General features: G+C 45.6%; 1 protein-coding gene across 1 annotated transcript in view; it reads right to left on the bottom strand.

The window, feature by feature from the left end:
- Nucleotides 1-11213, bottom strand: part of LOC119448829 (low-density lipoprotein receptor-related protein 4-like) — a 192902-nt gene extending 181689 nt beyond the window's left edge. Inside the window, 1 exon segment of the mRNA XM_049665923.1 lies at nucleotides 10567-11213. Within this exon segment, the coding sequence (XP_049521880.1) occupies nucleotides 10567-10642 (76 nt within the window). The 5' untranslated portion in view covers nucleotides 10643-11213.
- Nucleotides 11214-18135: the final 6922 nt, after the last annotated feature.

The following is an 18135-nucleotide window of genomic DNA, read 5'->3' as shown; positions in this document are numbered from 1 at the left end:
CATTACCATCGCGGAACGTTCAACTAACACAAATTAGAAAGGCTTTCGTTGCGGACTATTTCATCGTGGTTTGTTTTTTTGTTTGTGATGTGCTCAATGAGAGGCCACACAATGGTCCTCGTATTCTGATTAAGTATTTGAACGACCAAGAACTCGTCCTGTCTTAATACTTGTCTGCACTCGCACTTACAAGGAATGCGTAATTTACCTATAGTTTTATCGCTGCTAACGATAAAATATCGTTTTTTGTAGGTAAAAATTTATTTGCTTCAGAAAAATCTCAATACTGTTCCATTGGCAATGAATTATATAAATGTGCACGTTCGAGCCAATTTCTCACATACGAAAAGCGCGTACTTTAAATCCCCAACTAACATCTTATACACAAGAAGAAACACGACCTGCGGGAAAATTAAGTGCAGAAGAAATTTCCGTTATCACATTCGCCTGTGAACATCAAAGTGCGACACCTTGTTCTCAGACGCTGAGTTCTGTTGCTACAACAGCCTTGCTGGGCTTCCTGCATGATCCAGGATTGCATTTGTATGTATACGCGCTTCTAGTTTTACAGCGTAAGCTGTTATGGGCTCATTCTGATTTGCCGTTTCGGTTCGCGTTGTTGTCCGCCGCCGCCGTGTAACCGCTATCGCCGGAAATGCGAAAAAAAGTACCCGGTCTCCACCGGGATCGAACCCAGGCCCGCTGCACGGGAGTCGGATACTTTACCACTGAGCCAGGCAAGCGTTTGCTATCAGCGTCAGAAAAAGGCCCTATAAACGCGCAATGGGCAGGCGCTCAGGTGCGGACGACCCGAGCCTCCGCCAGTATGTGGCACCATCTAGTTCTGGCCCCTGCAAAAGCCACATGCACAGGCGCAGACGATGAGATCTGATTTAGGCGAGGCGTGCAATAAACGCGATCCCGATGTGAGATGTGCGCCACGTATTCTTTGTACCTCTTTGGTACACGTTATGGCGTCTCCTCTTAAGGTACGAACCGCTAATGAAGAAGCGAATCGTAGAGCTACGGGCGCGGCTACAACCAAGCATCATCGGGCTCCGCATACGGCTCTGCAAAGAGCATTACAAACCGCAGCTCGCCGTCGACGCCGGGCGGACAGTTGAGATCGCTCTCGTGAAAACGAGGCGAAGAGACTTTGCCGCGAAGGCCCTGTTGTGCGTGGTGCCGAAATTGCTACTCTTAAGTCGCTCGCTCCACCAGCTTACGATGTGATTGTGCTGCGTGTGCCGCGCAGGCCTGTGACCGTTTTCTCTATGCTACAACTGGCAGCCTTCCTCGATAAAAAAGAAAAAATAAAATAAAAAAAGATGTGTAATGGTAAGCCAAGAGTAGTTGCCTCTGGAAATTATTATTATTAATGGGCAGCAGTTGACCCCGTCACAGATTACCTGTTATTACAAGTGCCTCGTTAGTTTAAAGAAATGTGTTGAGAAAAGGTGAGCGTATTTGCGACATTTTCTACTAGTAGTGTTCAGCGCCAGAACGTTTTCTGTGTTCTGCGTCGGCAGCCGTCTCACGCCTGACTCAACGTAAGGTATCGAGACGCCATTGCCACAAAGCGTCTCATTACAACTCCTTCTATGTGGTTGCGCATAAATGGCAACGAACACTGGTTGTAAAAAAACATGCCGTCGACGTTGTCTGCGACTGCCAGGCTGACCAGACAGGCAATTTAAGGGTGATCCTGCGTGGTGCCGTAAGTTCAAAGGGCCCTGGGGGATGTAAAAAAAGACTTTTGTGCCCACCACCCAGGTGGTTGGAGTGTCACATGTACCACGGAAATAGCAGCACACTGCCGAACGACATACATGTGCATATATTGCGACGAGCGGAGTAGCCTTCAAAACCTCATATGGCGAAGGCTGCACGCAACGGAGCGCGCGCGTGTGCTACTTGCCAGTGAAGCAAGCTGCACCACAATCCAGATTCTTCAATCAAACTTTCCTCGTTACATGGTGACAGTTTCGCGATGGTTCAGGTCGACGTCGCTGGACCTCTACAACCCTGCTTAGACCAAAGGTCCCTGCTAACTATAGCTTGTAGGTTTGCATTCGGTGGTTTAAAGCAGTGACCGTCACTAATGTCACCGTGGTCACCGAAGTATAGTGTCATTTTGTCTCGACATGGTTGACGTGCTTTGTGTGGGATAGCGCCATGTTCACAGAACGGGGATAGCAATTCGTGTCGCCCATCTGCACCAAAGGTTCCCGGCCCGATTCGGCTAAGCGCAGCGGCATATAGCCCACAGAAGACAAAAATGAGCTGGTTGGCGGTAATCATACTTCGATGTGCCCCTGTCGTCAACTCCCGTTCCCGTTCGTCGAGATTGCCTCTGCGATAATGTAACTAAGACTACAGACGCTTGTGGTCATTGTTATCGTCGTTATCGCTGGCTCGCTGCTGTGGCTCCACTCTTGGAGCAGAGCTTCGTATACCGGCAGTTGCATGGCCTCCGCTGGCGTCTCACATTTGCCTTGAGTGCTTCATGGCCTAATAAAATTGGCGCCCCGTGCAACGGTAGCATAAAAATCAAATAAACCTTGCGTTTTTATGCTGCTTAACCTGTCCAGAGCATCCTCCTAACGCTACACATACTAACGCTTAGTCGTGTGCGTTTTTTGTCTCTGTGAGTTTCAGTCTTGTTAGAAGTGATAATATTAAGCACGAAATAGAACGTAAACTGTGAAAGGAGATGGTCTATATGAAGTTTACTATAAATGACATTTCGACCATACGCCAGTCGCCAGTAATTGCAAAGTGCACCCCAGCTGTTTTTTGGTGTGTTTTTTTTTCTTTCTTTTTAAAAGAAAGAAGCATTCTTCGTTTTCCTTCTACGAACTGGTATTGAATGCATGTAGAAAGCTTAGTACTGTAGACTGTTGGGCTTGTGATGGTGGATATTGATCATGGCGCTGAGCGGAAAAATTTTTGGAAAAACAAAGGCCAGGCGGACAAGGACAGACGCTCTGTCCTGTCTGCCTAGCCTCTCTCCTGGCGATATTTTTTTTCGCTCAGAGCAATGATCAATATGTCAAACGCTTTTCGGATTGATGACAAAGGGAGAAAATTTGTTTCGATGCTTACCACAAATCATACAATCTTTTTTTTCTATTGGTTGTGTTATATTCAGTTAGTTAATTTTCAGAGTAAAGTGCAATTACCAGTATGCGGTTACGTGCTGGTGCTGCTTACGTTACTATGATAAAAAGCTACAGGTATAACGAGACAATAATAATGAAATAAGTGCACGTGATATCATAGCATCAAGAAGTCAATACCATAAAATCGTGGGCCGCCAGTTATCACAGCCCATAATTTACACCCCTGCTTTGTCCAGGTATACACAGTACTCCTTAGAGCAAATGAGATGCCGCATCCGTTAGCTCTGGTTTCCAGAAACGATAACTATAAAAATTGAGATATAAAAACGAACTCTGCGTCAAAGTATCATGGCAAGTGAGTGTATATGTGCTGTTGTGTTTCATAAGTAGCCAGATCCTTCAGCCAGACCGATACACTTAAATAAACGCCGTGCTTCCACGTATCTCTCCTACAGCCCACAATGTGACTTAAAAAATGCATTTATTCAACGTGCCAAATCGTATTCCTAAATCACTTTCTTTCAAGTTCTATCACAGTGCGCTGCACGAAAAGGAAGGCGTACAAAAAGTACACACCAGAAGAAACAAATATGGCAGCACAAACACTGCCTTATTCATTCATTTTCAAGCCCTTCGAATTTATCGGCACCACAATTCTCTTTCCTGTCGTATACTCGGCTGGCACGCATGGAGACCTGCACAACACGCGTATATGCATGCACGATCACTCTATTCGCTCTTATTATTTCAGCTATGGTGCATGATAAAATGTGTGCATAAAAGCAAGGCTATCGTGACCATGAAATGCATGCATGAAACACGGGCAGCACAGGCATTACTCATTTGAAAGCTCGCCGGTCGCAACGCCGTCTCCTCACCAGGCACCTTTTTATTCCTTTTCCACCCAAATGCGACAACGTATAGTAGGTGCGCGCGATGAAAAATGCGCTGGCACGCAGCGTACGCGGGTCGCAAATTTGTAGTAGCTTTGTTTCTCATTCGTGCCCCTACTCTCGGGCCCGAGTAAATTCCTTTCGACGCTGGGGACCCAGCTCTACGCGGTTCGCTGATAGCGGGCGCTGCTTCTGAAGAAAAATAAAAAAACGAAATGGGGCCGTCGCGAAGCGAGAAATTGTGGTCCAATGGGAGAAACACGTATACATTAGCAAGATTTACATCCTCCGTCGTCTATAGTTCAAGGAGCAGAGATTGGGCTTGCATTTTTTTTTTCGTATCTTCCCTTTTGCGCCCTCGCCTGGCGTCCTCCGTGGCGCAAGATGCTGTTTATCACTGACACCGTAACCAGCAAAAATGAAGTGCCTGCTTCCTTTCGAGCTCAATGCGCGTACTATCTCAACTATAGAGTTCTTTTTCAACACGCACACTCCACTGCACTTCATGCTACCGTTAGCCCCTCCCCCCTCTTCTTTTTTCGCGTCGCTCCTAACACACGCACTGTATTCTTCGAGCTGTATATTCCACGCCAGATCCTCTCATGCTCTTCTTTTTTAGGCCTCCATGCAAAGCGAAAAATGGCGCAAATTAATTTCAGTGCCAAGCTGTATTCCCCGTGAAAGATGTATGGCCACTACACAACGTGTATGGAAGCTGAGCGGGGTATGTATACGGAGAAAGACGTGGCGGTGTCTCACTATCCTTGCATTTTTTAGCAGTTACTCATTTGTAGAGCACCGTGGGAGGGGGGTGTCTAGCGGTAGTTGCATTAGGAATGGCAGTGCAGAGTTCAGGCTACTCCATTAATAATGCGTCAAATGCACAGCCTAGAGGCGTTGCATCAAAGAGCTCCGCGCTTTGATGAATCTGTGAGTATACGTCAGGCCGTCACAGACGCACGAACACACCTCGGGCGTGCTACAAGGACTCATCCTAACAGCGGTGGTGGCACTTTCGTTTGAAGGCTTTATTTATCGGCGCCACTGAAAGCGACAAAGCCAGCACTGAAAGCCGGTGTATTTGCACGCGCGTAAAGTGAAGCTGGCATGTCGGGTCTCAGACGGGGATGTTTTGTGCATGCTGTGTCTGTCTTTGACAAGAGACATAAAACACGACACAATACGTTAGAGGTGACATGGCTCTAGTTACATAGTTTCGGTTTGCGTACGACGCGCAACTGACGTGACGCCAGCGGCGTCATTGATGTTGGGATAATTGATGTACGGCTTCGACATCAAACGCATACTGCATGAAAGCCCCATACATTGCGCTAGACATGACAGCAATGAGGAACCAAGAGCGAGCGAGTTTTTGCTGTTTCTGTCACGAGATTGTAAATTGCCTGCTGCATGCACTGCATTATTATTTGGCTCACATGTTTACAGCAGTATCTGCGATAGATCGGCAACATTACCTTGCTATGTTCAAAAAGTGTTTCAGGGTCCCTTTGAATCCGGAATTATTATATAGCTCACATATTCACAGCAGCCTCTACGACAGATCGGCAACGATTTCTTACTACGTTGAAAAAGTGTGTCAGGGCCCCTTAGAGTCCGGAATCCAATAGGAATTTCGCCAGTTACTTTTGGGCCGATTGACTTCGCAACAAATTTTGAACATAGGTTTATTCAATTGAGGCAAGAAAACGACGTTATTTTGCATCTAAATGATAGCATGCATTACATTTCTTTAGTACAAGAATCAACCTATACATAAGTGCCAGACGTGTGAGAGACAGAGAGAAAAGATAAGAAAGGCACTGAGGTTAACTAGACTTAAGTGCTGAGGTTGGAAAAAAGCTGATTTGTTTTGACCAGGCGTATCATCATGTATTTCTGATGTTGACCTCCTCATCAATCTTTTGATTTTACGCCGCTTGTTGGCGAGTCGGGCCTTCCTTCTAAGTAAACAGGATGTGCAATTTATAAATCTACACTGCAATTCGTGTTCGCTGCTCCTCGAAGGAAAGACTTTACAACAAAAAAGTGCATCGATACGAAGCAAAACACACTCAAATTCAAATTGTGTTTTTTAATTGCCGTTAATCGAAAGTTTTTCAACGTCACCAGCTGTCGTGCCGTGCTTCAGCAGCCTGACGGCTTTAGTATAGTTATACAGTTCTGCTAGTTTAATGCTCATTATGCTCCCTACATGCTGCATTAAAAATGAAGCTTCTAGGTCAACCTTTATACCATGCACAGCTGAATTTCAATGTACTCCGTTGAGGTCACGTTAGTCCGTTAAGTATCCTTAATAGAGTAAATACGCAATATCACGTCATTGCTACGTCTCGTCAAAGCGTCGTCGAAGTGGCATAGTATGTGGAATGCGACAGCCTGTTTTACATATTCGCACTATGAGTATTCAATGGACCCACGTTCGGATGTCAGTATTGACACAAGGATCACTTTCGGGGGGGGGGGGGGGCACTGTGAGGTTTGCCACGGAAATTGAATGTAAAATAATTTATTTCATAGCAAATATTAAAGGCATGTAAATACAAACCATAAGTCATTCAAAGAAACACGGCCTGCAATTGGTGAGCTGGTCTAAGCGACAACAGCGCAATACATAAGCGCCGCATTGATTTATTCATAGTTTGAGTAATGGCGGGTAATAAAAAATACTTTTCACAATAAAAGCACGCCCATCGATAATTTTTATGTTCAACTGGAAGAAGCCCAGGGAAAATCCTAGCTGGTACGTGCGAGGATTTTCTTGTTCAGGTCAATTTATTCCAAGAAAAAAGACAAAGGGTTCTTATTTAGACACCGGTCAGCTCTTAAGTGCCCAGAGTTTAAACTCCTGGACTTTTTGTTGTAACCATTTGGGCACATATTTATGTATGCGCGTTATTTAAATACTGCATACGCATTTGTTGCTATTGAGCGTGAGTTGGGTACATACAAGAAGCATAGTCCTAGAAACACTACCTCATAGATACTTTCTTCCAATACAGAGGTAAATGTGAAAATAAGTCTTAAGTACCGCACACTATAGGCCGACATTATTCATTCAGTCACTCCAAGACTGCCATTTCCACGATAAGAAAAAAAAAGTATTATGGATTGGTGGAATCGACTTTCTGTGGGATGCCTGCCTCGGGCTTTCGAAATCATAGTACAAATCGGTCCGCTCTCCCCCATCAATTGGAACAATGAAAATTCTGGTCTAATGAGGCACGCCGTAGTGGGGAACTGAATGATTTTGCACAACCTGGGGTTCTTTACAGCGCAGGTAATGCACGGCGCGCGAGCGTTTTTGCATTCCGACCCCATCGGAATGCGGCAGAACCTACCACATTGAGCTCAGCATAGCAACGCCATAACCATTGAGCTATACCGCGGCTAGTATCAATATTACCTAAATAAAAACAAAAGAAACCAAACAAAGCGAGTGTCGTTTAGCGCTTAATCGTGCGTTTGTGTCAGATGTTTAATGTCATATATTTAGCGAGCTTCGTAAGAGATCAGCAAGATCAAAAGCCTGTGTAACGGCATAAACAGTTTAGTTCAAATTTTGTGTGGCTTCCTGGAAACGCCGGTGCCCTTGCGCGCACAGCTTCTTGCTCTGGTCCAGAGAGGCACCAGAGCAAGAATGAAAAAAAAAATATCTCGAATGAAGACAGCGAAATGCAGCCGGAAATGGACGCTAACCGAGCACCACAAGCAAATGAAAACCACCTATTCGAAACGTGGGAGGCCAAGCTCGCCCTCGGGGACCTGGAAGACCAACGACAACTCGTCGCCAGGGCCAATAGGGCAGCCGAAGCCAGAGGGTTCCTGGACTAAGGAACCTTCCCACCTCAGGGTGATACCGGGCCTCACTCGGGACACTGTTTCAAGAATAAACGTCTCTCTCTCTCTCTCTCTCGAATAAAAGAACGTGTAAAAGAGTTTCTCTACATGCTCAGGTTTTATGCGGCAAAGCCTACTTTATATACAATTGGTGTCATTTTTTTCTCTCTCTTTCTTTCTTTGTTTATTTTATTTTCCCTTGTGCTAAATCTGATGGTGCTAGTGATGCCGCAAGTCATGGTTGGTCGGAAATTCACCTCGACACACGGACTGTATCTCCTTGTAGTCCGAAGAACCCTAACACGAAACAACACTTGAGAAAACGGGAAACCTTGGGCCGACTATACGAGCACACGGGGAGTGGTCCGATTGCGTTGGAGAATTTGAAACCACTGCACTCAGCGCGTTCGCGGCCAAGTCATGCGTAATTAAATAACCCTATGGGTTCACGTTCGCGGGCCGATTTCTTTAGGAGCGTCGCTCCCTGTTTCTGTGTACCTAGCTTATATCACGCAGACGCTGTGGCAGAGCCTATTCCTTTTGTACACTCTCAACTACCTCATTCGCGCTTCCATTCATACGTGAAACAGAGTATTGATAAGGGAGGTTAACTAGGCTGAGCCTGGTTGGCTACCTTGCATTGTAGAAGAAGGGAATGGCCACTGAAAGATGAGGAGAGGTATCCACAGTATGCCCCCGACGCAAGCCACAGCGAGCGGGTTGGTCGTTCACTTCGTCACAATCGGTCATGTAGGCTGGTGCATAGAGTTTTTTCTGCCGTAAAAAGGCTTGACATCTAAGTATCCTAAAACTGTCTGAAGCGCAAGACTTCGTCATCTGTGCTGCCTGTCTAACTCTGTACTCAGTTCCTTTAATATCCTACGCCGAGGTAAAGCTACTATTCTTATCCAATGCTTTTCCTTTTCGAGCACCGTCAGTGGTCTGAGCGGCACTCAGTTGATATTATCACCACAATCAACAGGTTGTGCGATGTGGACGATGATAAAAGAGTGGAATCGGGCGAAAGGAACCCTTGCATTATGCCGGTCATATATATATATATATATATATATATATATATATATATATATATATATATCGCTAGGCCGCAAGGCGCACTTGAATTAAACATGTTTTCCAATTGCAGACCCAACATGACCCAACATGCGAACCTTGATTTTTCACGGCGTGAGAACTGCGTCGCGAACCATTCCTAGCCCCCGCGGAAGTCATCGCCCCTTGGGCCATAACTGCGTGACCACGTTTATTGCCTTGCAAGAGTACAGAAAAAGGCAGCGCTTTTTACCAAAATTGTGGGCAGAGCTCAGCTATTTCGTTTTTGCGTGTACTGTATAAATGTTATTCGAAAGACTGAACAACAAACAAAAAAGAAACCCTTTTCATGTGAAATTAAAAATGAACAAGTAAAAAAAAACTTTATGCAATTACGCGCCTCCAATTGGTACTGGTACTGGTACTCCAACTGGTACTTCTGCTGTTTGTTTATTTTTATTTTCTCCCTAAGCCATTTTTCATCGTGTGTAACCATATGAAAGTTCAATGAAAAAGCGGTTTACTCCGTAAATTGCGAAAGCATCGCTATCTCCGAGAGGATCTACCATGAAACGAGCTCGGAAAGTACTTTTTTATGGTGCCGTTATTTGTGTTCCCAGCTTTACTGAATGCATCATGAAAAATACATCTATTTCATAAACGTCTACAGTTTAGTGTAGTCTACTAAACGGCTAAACATGGTTCACACTTCTTTAAGGGAAGTCATCAGAATGCTCGCATGACTCTATCAAACAACAAGACCCTGAAAGCTTAATTTGAAATTTGAAGGTTGAAGTTTCTTGTATCTTTTTTCTGATATCATAATGGTACGCATCGCCAGTGCACTACGTTGTTGCCAGACAAACACATTATCATTTTACTATTACCATTCTCTATATCTCACATTTTTAACTTGAAATAAGCGCTAAGGAATGTGTGGAAAATTATACTCCGAACGATGTATCATAAGGCATATAGGATTAGATCTTTGTGATTAGTCACTAACTTTTCATAACAGTCTTTGATAATTGAAATTATCCTGGCAGCATTCGCGTAGATCTCGCTAAGAATTATGCCTCATGTATATCATTGGGTATTTCATTACTTTTTTTAATTCAGAAAAATGTAGCGTTAGTTGATATATCGTTGAGCGATTACGTGGCGTTCGTTTTGAGTAGCACGATATTGTCAGAAATGTTATTGAGAGTATCGATAATATTTTGCATAAGCAAAGAAGTCAATGCTTTGAATTCTTGAACCAAGTAAAAAAATTTAAAATGAGATCTCTTTTCGCTACAAGTGGCCAACATGTTCGTTTCCCCTAATCAGCCGATACTTCCAACAGGCCATTCGCAAAGCGACAGCAAGGCCACTAATATGTTCAACCGGCTTTACGGCGACCAGCTATCATAATATTCACATATTAAATCTCGCAAGCGCCGGCGATATTACACTAGTTCTTACTGACATGGCAGAATTTATGGATAAATCATATTCCTTTTGTACAGTGTTGCGGGCCATTATACCGTCTCGCTATTTTTCTCTCGCAAGAATTTAAGAGGCTTAAGTGATTGCCACCAAGGAACAACTAGCTAGTCAACATGAACACGATCGCATGCAAGTAAATGTACATTACCAACCTTTGGCGAGAACGACCATAGTGGTAAGGACGGCGCAGTAGATTGCCAGTGGGAATTTGGGAACAGCACTTTCCATTGTTGTCACGTCATCGCGCACGCAGAAGAGAAGAAACCGCAATCAGACACATCGTCACGGTATTCCGAATGTCACAAAAAAAAAAATCTTCCGGACTACGAAGAGACAGATGGGAAATGTATCCTTCGCGAAAACGCTCACTCACGAACGACACATAATTCCTCTCAAAGTACGGATGCACCGTCCGATGCACAACACATGACACGAAGAGATGAGCGCGAGCTAAAAACGCCGCAGTCAGGCGAAAGTCACCTAATACCCGATCTCTGGGGCTCGGCACCGCCGCTGACACCGCAGCGGCTAGTGGAATGCCGGACTCGAGTTACTCTCCCGTTCACAGGGTCTCTCAGCTGAAGGAAGGGGTCGACTTCTGGCAGTTTAACGCCTTTCTTTCTGCCTCAAGAAACGGGGGAGCGTGAAATGAGAGTTCTCGATCACACCCTTCGGGTGTATCGCCGAAACAGCTGTGCCCGGACTATGGTGGCTTCGGCAAGCACCACGTGACACTCCCGAGCGTGATCCAAGCGAAACTGATTCGGGATGGGCGCCGAGGAGACAAAGCAGCAGCCCAGAGGAAAGCTCAGCGTCGACTGGTAGCGGGAGCCGTCGGAGTGCGCTTCATCCACGCACCGTTAGGTGGCGCATCGGTGGCAGCCCCGGCGCTGATGTCCCTTCGGGAGCAGATGCGGTTGCCGTGGCAACCGTGTCCGCCGCACACTGGCTTTTTGCCTCGGCTGATGATCCTGCCGAGACGTAGCGGGATATTGTTTCGCTAGCGGGATCTTTGCCTTTTTTTTTTGGCTTGATCGGCAGCGTCGCACACTTGCTCCTGAGGCTCTTTCTTGAGGCACTCGGCCTTAAGCTATTTCTATTTCCTTATTTCTTTCATTGTTCATTTTTTCATGTTTCATTCTTCTATTCTCTTTTGTCGCGATGTTCTGACCATTAGTGCAGACTGTTCCTTGATCCACCCTATCCTTTGTTGCCCGAATCGCTCCCTAACGCAGCGCGCCGCTCTCATCGGAGTGGCGAATACAGTGCGGTGATATTAGCGTGTTTGACGTTCATGTGGTGGGATATGAGGCGAGCGAGCGAGAGCTCTTCTTTCTGGTGCTCCTCGAATTTCGAGGCTAGTTTCTTCCAATCCCGCGAGGTTTGTGCGTTTCTTCGTGTGCACCGCGTGTCTTGATTTTTTCTCATTTGATTTCTTGTCGCTCTTGCGAGAATTCTTGCCACCGAAATGTAAAGGTAGGATAGCTTGAGCATTGTTTCACCTAGTTCATATTCAATATGTTTATCAGCTCTTTATTATTGATTGATTTATTTTATTTCGTAGCCGCTACACTAATTTCCAGTGTTAAATTGTAATTACAGAATAAATAGATAATATTTCAGGCATACGTGCTTGAAAAGAGGTGTCGCAATTATAACATTCTGGATTGCAGCAATGTTTTCTTTCTTTTTTTAATTTTTGAGTTTTGTGTTGAAGCACTTTTACGCAAACAGATTTTTTTGCTGCAGTGCCTTCTTTTGACTTCGCCACATCATTCTTTATTTACTAAACAAGTTACAGTACTTAGAGAAGCCGGCAACAAAACAGAGCCAGCTTGTACGATTACATCTAACGTTTAATGTATACATCTGAGGCTGCTGTCCCTGCAGCGGCTTCACATTATACGCTTACATTTCAAACGCACTGCACTTCGTTTCAGCTGCTTTCCTCTCTTTCTCTTTCTATGTCCTCAATCCTTGCCTCCATCTAGGATAGGCTACCTCTGATTATCCTCCCCGGCTCTCGATACATGACTTATCTCTCTGTTCTACCGAACACCTCTTGCACCACTGTTGCCGGTAAAACGCCGAACGAAGACGTCCTCTGCGAGTAATGAACCAGCTGTGCCCAAGATCGCTTTAAAAAACGAAGATCCTTGGGCCACGACGGTGCACGTCAAGCACGCAGAAAGTCAGCGGGAGCGTTACTGCAGTACCACAATTCCCTAGGTCTCTGCGACAATGTATAGACTTCCTCGGCATCTTCACGTGTGCGCGCAAATATTGTTCTCTCTATCCCCTTCTTTTTATCTTTTTCGTTCCTTCGATTTCTTTCTCCAGCGCGGGGTAGCAAAGCGGACGTGAGTCTGGTTAAACGACCTGCCTGTTCCTGCTTCTCTCTCTCTATCTGTGCCCACTTTGAGAGTGTCAAGTGACATCTCTCAAGGCAGGGTGGTGCATTATGCGCTTTGTTTATGTTTATGCCTCCGTCACCAACGTAGGCAATGAGGTACTTCTCTGACCACTTAATAAATTGGGCAGATACTGATACGAGCACAATAAGAACACAGCGGGCACAAACAAAAAAGGAAGACAAAAGGAAAAGGCAATACGATGGTGCAATTTAGTTGCGACGAACTGCGCAGGCTTTCCGCAAGACTCAGTCCTGCAGCGATAAACTGCATTTCTCATCTTCAAGAAGTTATAAGGGCTACTCTGGCTACTGTTTTCTCAGTGTAAATCTCCTGGAAAACCGTGGCAATGGCAGAAATGTCGTAAATAACTGACGAAGTGTCGAGGAGCCGTCTGCTCCTAATATAAGGGCAGCTGTACAAACTACTTCTCATGTAAGCCGAGATTTCGCAAGTTCCGCCGGGATTTAGGGCTGCGCAAGGTTTTGCACAACGTAGCGGACGTTTGAAGCGCCGACGTTTTTCTTACTTGTCATTTCTTCCTACCTGCAAATACGATGGCGCTACCGAAAGATAATGAGGCTCTTGCACGGCTAGCGACAAGGCAAAGCCTCAAGAAAAGTGTCACGTTGCTTTATTCTTTGATCAGACCACTTTCTTTGACTGCATCCTGCTACATTCAGATGCTGGGTACCGAGTTAAGGCCCATTCACACTTGCGACTAGGCGAGGGCGCACCCGATTGCGACTGACGACCAGAAAGCTGCTCAAGACGAACGATGTTCACACTCACAAATGCGACCGACCAGTCGCTAAACCGAAATGTCTCACGATATGCCGTTCACGTCTGCTTGAAATGTCATCGCCACGTAAAATAAGCGTCAGAGTATACGGACGTCCTGTTCCTTTGCATCTGATTGGTTCAGCAGTTCTGCGACTGCGGTCGCGCGAGTGAAAAATCGAGCAGTGATCGACTGGCCCGAAACGGTCGCATTTCGAGAAAAGCGACCATTTGCGACTACTTGCGACTAACTTGGTCGCGCGACCGCCCCTAGTCGCAAATGTGAATAGGCCCTTAAACGCAGGATATCTTAGGGGTCATTATTCAGGTAGAGACACCTGCTACTATATACGTCTTGATATCTTGTCTTGTCATAGGGACGAGATGCGCTTTCTTATTTTTATGTTTTTCCTAGCAATGCACATAAAGTCACGCGGAATATTTCTCACGGAATGCTCTGTTGCGAAACGAACAAGCATATCAGTTTGAGCTTAAGAAGTCCGTAGCTCTTAGCATTGTTTCGGGAGTTTGCAGGCAAATAAAGTTTTGTTTTGAAAGGCCGCAGGACTCAGCCGGTTGAACGTTTTGGTTGCGTTGCTGGAGGTCGCACATATCTAACTGGGCAGTCTATCCATAGCACTGCGTGCGTGCAACCTGCTCAAGCGGGGTGATTTTTTTTCTCACCCTAAGTTCTTATCTTCTGCGATGTACTCATTTGCTGCGGGATCGAAGATGTATTCTGGCACGAGTACCGTTGTGTGCGTCACCAGCTATTTCAGAACGTTAAATTACAGATGCGACTGCGATTAAAAATGGCAGCGTAAATCTAGCGCAGAAGTGCTAAAAAGAATTTGAAGGATTTAGGTGCACATGGCAAAATTTGGGTTTCATTTAACATTACTTCTCAACGGATATACATTCATCGAGGCATTCAGAGAGGAATTTGACTGACCGCGGTAATTGTGATAAGATTTTCTGTGCTCGAGGCTGGTTTGTAGGCTGTTCATAACAGAAAATATTATAACACATGTTATTCTTTGCATTAAGACAAGTCCGTTATTTGCACCATTATATACTACTTCAGTGTGTTATCACAGTTTACCTACCGTTCTCACGAAGCGTCGTCGGGTTCAAAGGGTGCGCATGAATGTTCGAACACATGTCTTTAATTACTCATATTCTTTGCATATGTTGCAGGAATAAATTATAGTGTTTCTGTTTGATGTTGACAATGCGTTCATGAATTACAACCCGTTCGAAGTGTGAATGCGGTGAGTAACCGAAGTAGCTGCTGCGGAGTAAATGGTCAACCATCGCGAGTTTGTCTATTATCCGAGTGGAGTGAAGCCCAAACCGCATGACAGCGATTTTGGGCGCGACGGCGACGAGCGACGGCTTCGAGCGACGAAACGGGCCGTCGCGCGAACAGATCGCTCGGTCTTTTCGCTCAATCGCTCGGTTCTAGAAATCTAGAATTCGTCGCTCGTCGCCCGGAAGTGCTATGAGCGACTAGCCAATAGCGCGAAGCCGGAACTGGATATACATCAGTCAAGCACTACCGATTGTCGCACGGAACGAGCAAACGACTAGATTTTGATACGTGCAAGGATAATTTATGCTGCATTTAGAAATATTTATGCTGCTCTTTACACTAAAACACATCAACTTAAATTAATAAAGCAAGCGTCACGCCAGTTTCGGCGAGTATTTGCTGCCCTCATACCTGCAACACCGGGGAGACGTCGCCCAATGTCGTCGCTCGTCTCGTCGCTCGCATGCGGTTTGACTTGGAGGCGACGAGCGACCGCGACAGCCATCTCCATCGCGTCGCTTGTCGCTGTCGCGCAAGATCGCGTGCATGCGGTTTATACTTGAGTCCATTGCTCGCGATACCAGTGGTTTGTAAAGTTTCAGTAGTCTAAGTTCCATAATCGTGAATAGATGTCTCGCTCAATATGGCTCTGTGGCCTCGCGTTACATGTGAGTGGCTTTGTAGAAGTATGCGTACGAAACCTAGGGCGCTATAGCGTAAAATGATTCCAAACTGTTTTGATTCCAAACTCCTGACGTCAAATTTACGTAACCACCGACGCAAGCATTGGGCGGTGACCCGCAGTGTTGTCTGAACAACCCAATAAAACACTCCTCGTTTATAGGAGGTCACCTTTGTTGGCTTTCAAAACCAATAACATTGTCTACACTCAGCGGTTTTTCTTATCTAATTGGCTGACAAGAGGCGAGAGCACGCTCTAGTGGAGAGGGTTTCGATGGGGCCGAGCCAGCACAGTGAAAATAATAACCGCATGAAGAGGGTGGTACCGGCTTCTCCGATTGGTCCACTTACTTAGGTTGCGGTGGCTGGTCGAAAATCGCTGTGGCCTGCAACGGAAGGATAAGAATGCCACTGAAATGGATCCTCAGCAAGGAAGAGTTGGCAGAGCGATGTCGTATGCATGCCGAAAGGGCTCGATAACGTTTTACTGCCACGCAAAAAAAAAAGTTCATAATGCGCAAATAAATACATGCTCACCGGAAGGTGCGAGTAGCGAGGGAATGAGCGATTGGCGGGCAGCCATCTTCTATTCCTTTCGGAACGGGGCAGCCTGCGCCTATTCAGAAAAATTTTCAGTTTTGTTCCGCATAATAATGCATTTTTTTCACGTACACATCAGTTTGACGTGGTGAGTTTTCGCGGTTTTGGAAGGTCGCGTGACAGACAGGCGAAGTAGACGTAGCCAGAAAACATTGGACCAATAGCAGAGGGCTAATGGTGAAAAGGCGTCGAATCAGGAATGATTATTTTTCTTTTGTGCGGTTTAATCATGCATAATCAGTATGTACACGTTATATCAGATGGGGAGCTATCGCGGTTTTCGTGACGTCACGTGACAGACAGGCGAAGTTGGTAGTGGCCCGAAAATGTTTTCACCAATCGTGGAGGCTGATTGTAGAAATTGGAATCACAACAGTTGGAATCATTTTACGTTATAGCGCCCCTAGAGTCGCACGCTCACAAAAGCATCCTCCTGATTTCCTGACGTGGAACCCTTTCCTCAGTAAAGCGATCGTTTTCACTTACGCTCGCGATAGGCTCAGGTGAACCGTTATCGTATAAGCAGTGCACTAAACCAGTGCTTGAGAAATAATCGTGCATTTGAAGAAACAGAAAAGTGTACGATGAGGCAAGCATGTTCTTTGTCTTCACGTCAGAGAAAGGTAAAAAGAAAATATCAAACAGAAGGAGATATAACGTTAACAATTGCCAGTGGGGTAAAGCGGGTCAGTTTCACTAATAAAATATTTAGGAATCTAGAGGGATAGGCGATGGAGAAACTAAGGCCTCCGGCGGGTGTACCATGGTTTCCAAACGGTATTCGGCCCCAAAATGTCAACGCATCAGAGAAAAACATTTTTTTTTCAAAAAGTGTTTTACTGTTTGATGCCGCTTAGGGAGAAAAAGAAAAAAAGCATGGATTCGAAGTAAATGCGCGCATGAGTACTCTGGGGATGGTAGGTAAGGAGAACACAGGACGAGCATAAAGAATTGGTCAAGCACCGGTTGTTGGTACAAATCAACAGGGTTCGTTATCTTGGCCGGTAATTGAAAAAAAAAGGTAGCAAGGATGCGTTCGAGAGAAAGTGAAGAAAAAATGGAAAGAATGGGAAAAATAAAATACGATGTTTTAAATAAGACGATATGGGCATTCTGGAAATTAATTTCTAGTGCATACGTCTTGCAGTCTCACCGGCTACAATTAGGAAAGCGGAATTGTGCCATAAAGTAATGAATTAAAAAGATAAGGAGGGTAAATCTATGTTTCCATTTCCCGCGCTAGTACGATGTCCGCCTCTTCGAATAAGCCGCCTCGAGGACGAGAATTATGCCACCTGCCACAGGCGCTATTAAAAAAAAATACGTAAAACTTAAACGTTATCGCCCCGTATATCCGCGCAGATACCCATCGACCGCGTCGCAGACTATCGGATGTGATTTGCCTATAGACTATAACCCATCACGTGAAACTGCAATCCATACTAAACAGTGTCTATTATGGTTTTACTTTTTCTATTACCATATTATTTTATCACGATACGCTTTGACACTTCTCGCGATTAAACGCAGCTGGGGCCTACCCGGCGATACGCTTTTATCACCGTTTTTATCACCGGGATCGGCCGCTCGTGAGCTCGGGCGTGGCCGCCATCTCCTTTTTCCTACGCACAAACCGCCAGAACCTAGCGTATAGCAGCTCCGCTGTAATAAGCTTGTCCTTAAATATGTATGCCGTGGACGGGGTTTGCTAGGCACCCTCAGGTGCCGTCAGCGTACGGCACGGGCAAAAGCGCCGCCTGTCAACGGGCGAATAATTCCGTCACGACAGAGCTAGTTGCGAGCGTTGTATACGAAAATGCGGGACGACGCGTCGGTTGCCGCCTAATTATCTGCCACAGTTAGGAGCCACTTCTCGCGGCGCAGCCGTCCCACGGGACACGTGACTGCATGTGCTGCACCTCCCGCGTTCGCGTGAG

The sequence above is a fragment of the Dermacentor silvarum genome, chromosome 4, assembly GCF_013339745.2.
Source record: "Dermacentor silvarum isolate Dsil-2018 chromosome 4, BIME_Dsil_1.4, whole genome shotgun sequence".
In the NCBI taxonomy this organism is placed as follows: domain Eukaryota; kingdom Metazoa; phylum Arthropoda; class Arachnida; order Ixodida; family Ixodidae; genus Dermacentor; species Dermacentor silvarum.
Note: the sequence above shows the minus strand (reverse complement) of the source record. Positions and strands in the feature narration are given on the sequence as shown.